The 282-nt window shown below is 59.6% G+C and overlaps 1 protein-coding gene across 1 annotated transcript; it reads left to right on the forward strand.

Annotated features, from left to right (window-relative positions):
• Positions 1–3: 3 nt before the first annotated feature.
• On the forward strand, positions 4–279 carry LOC108449393 (heparan sulfate glucosamine 3-O-sulfotransferase 3B1-like; the record flags this gene model as incomplete). Its single annotated transcript, XM_017745351.1, has 1 exon — positions 4–279. A coding segment is annotated over one exon (276 nt), but the record flags the coding sequence as incomplete, so codon positions are not given.
• Between the last annotated feature and the right edge of the window lie 3 nt (positions 280–282).

A 282-nucleotide genomic window follows, 5' to 3' on the forward strand; every position in this document is an offset into this window, starting at 1 on the left:
GTCACCAAGGAGGCCCCAGCCCGCATCTCCTCCATGTCCAAGGGCACAAAGCTCATCGTGGTGGTGCGGGACCCCGTGACCAGAGCCATCTCGGACTACACCCAGACGCTCTCCAAGAAGCCCGACATCCCCACCTTTGAGAGCCTGACCTTCAAAAACAGGACTACGGGCCTGATCGACACCTCGTGGAGCGCCATCCAGATTGGCATCTATGCCAAGCACCTGGAGAACTGGCTCCTCTACTTCCCCATCGGGCAGATCCTCTTTGTCAGTGGGGAGAGG

Source organism: Corvus brachyrhynchos, unplaced genomic scaffold (assembly GCF_000691975.1).
Source record: "Corvus brachyrhynchos isolate BGI_N302 unplaced genomic scaffold, ASM69197v1 C11380292, whole genome shotgun sequence".
Classification (NCBI taxonomy): Eukaryota; Metazoa; Chordata; class Aves; order Passeriformes; family Corvidae; genus Corvus; species Corvus brachyrhynchos.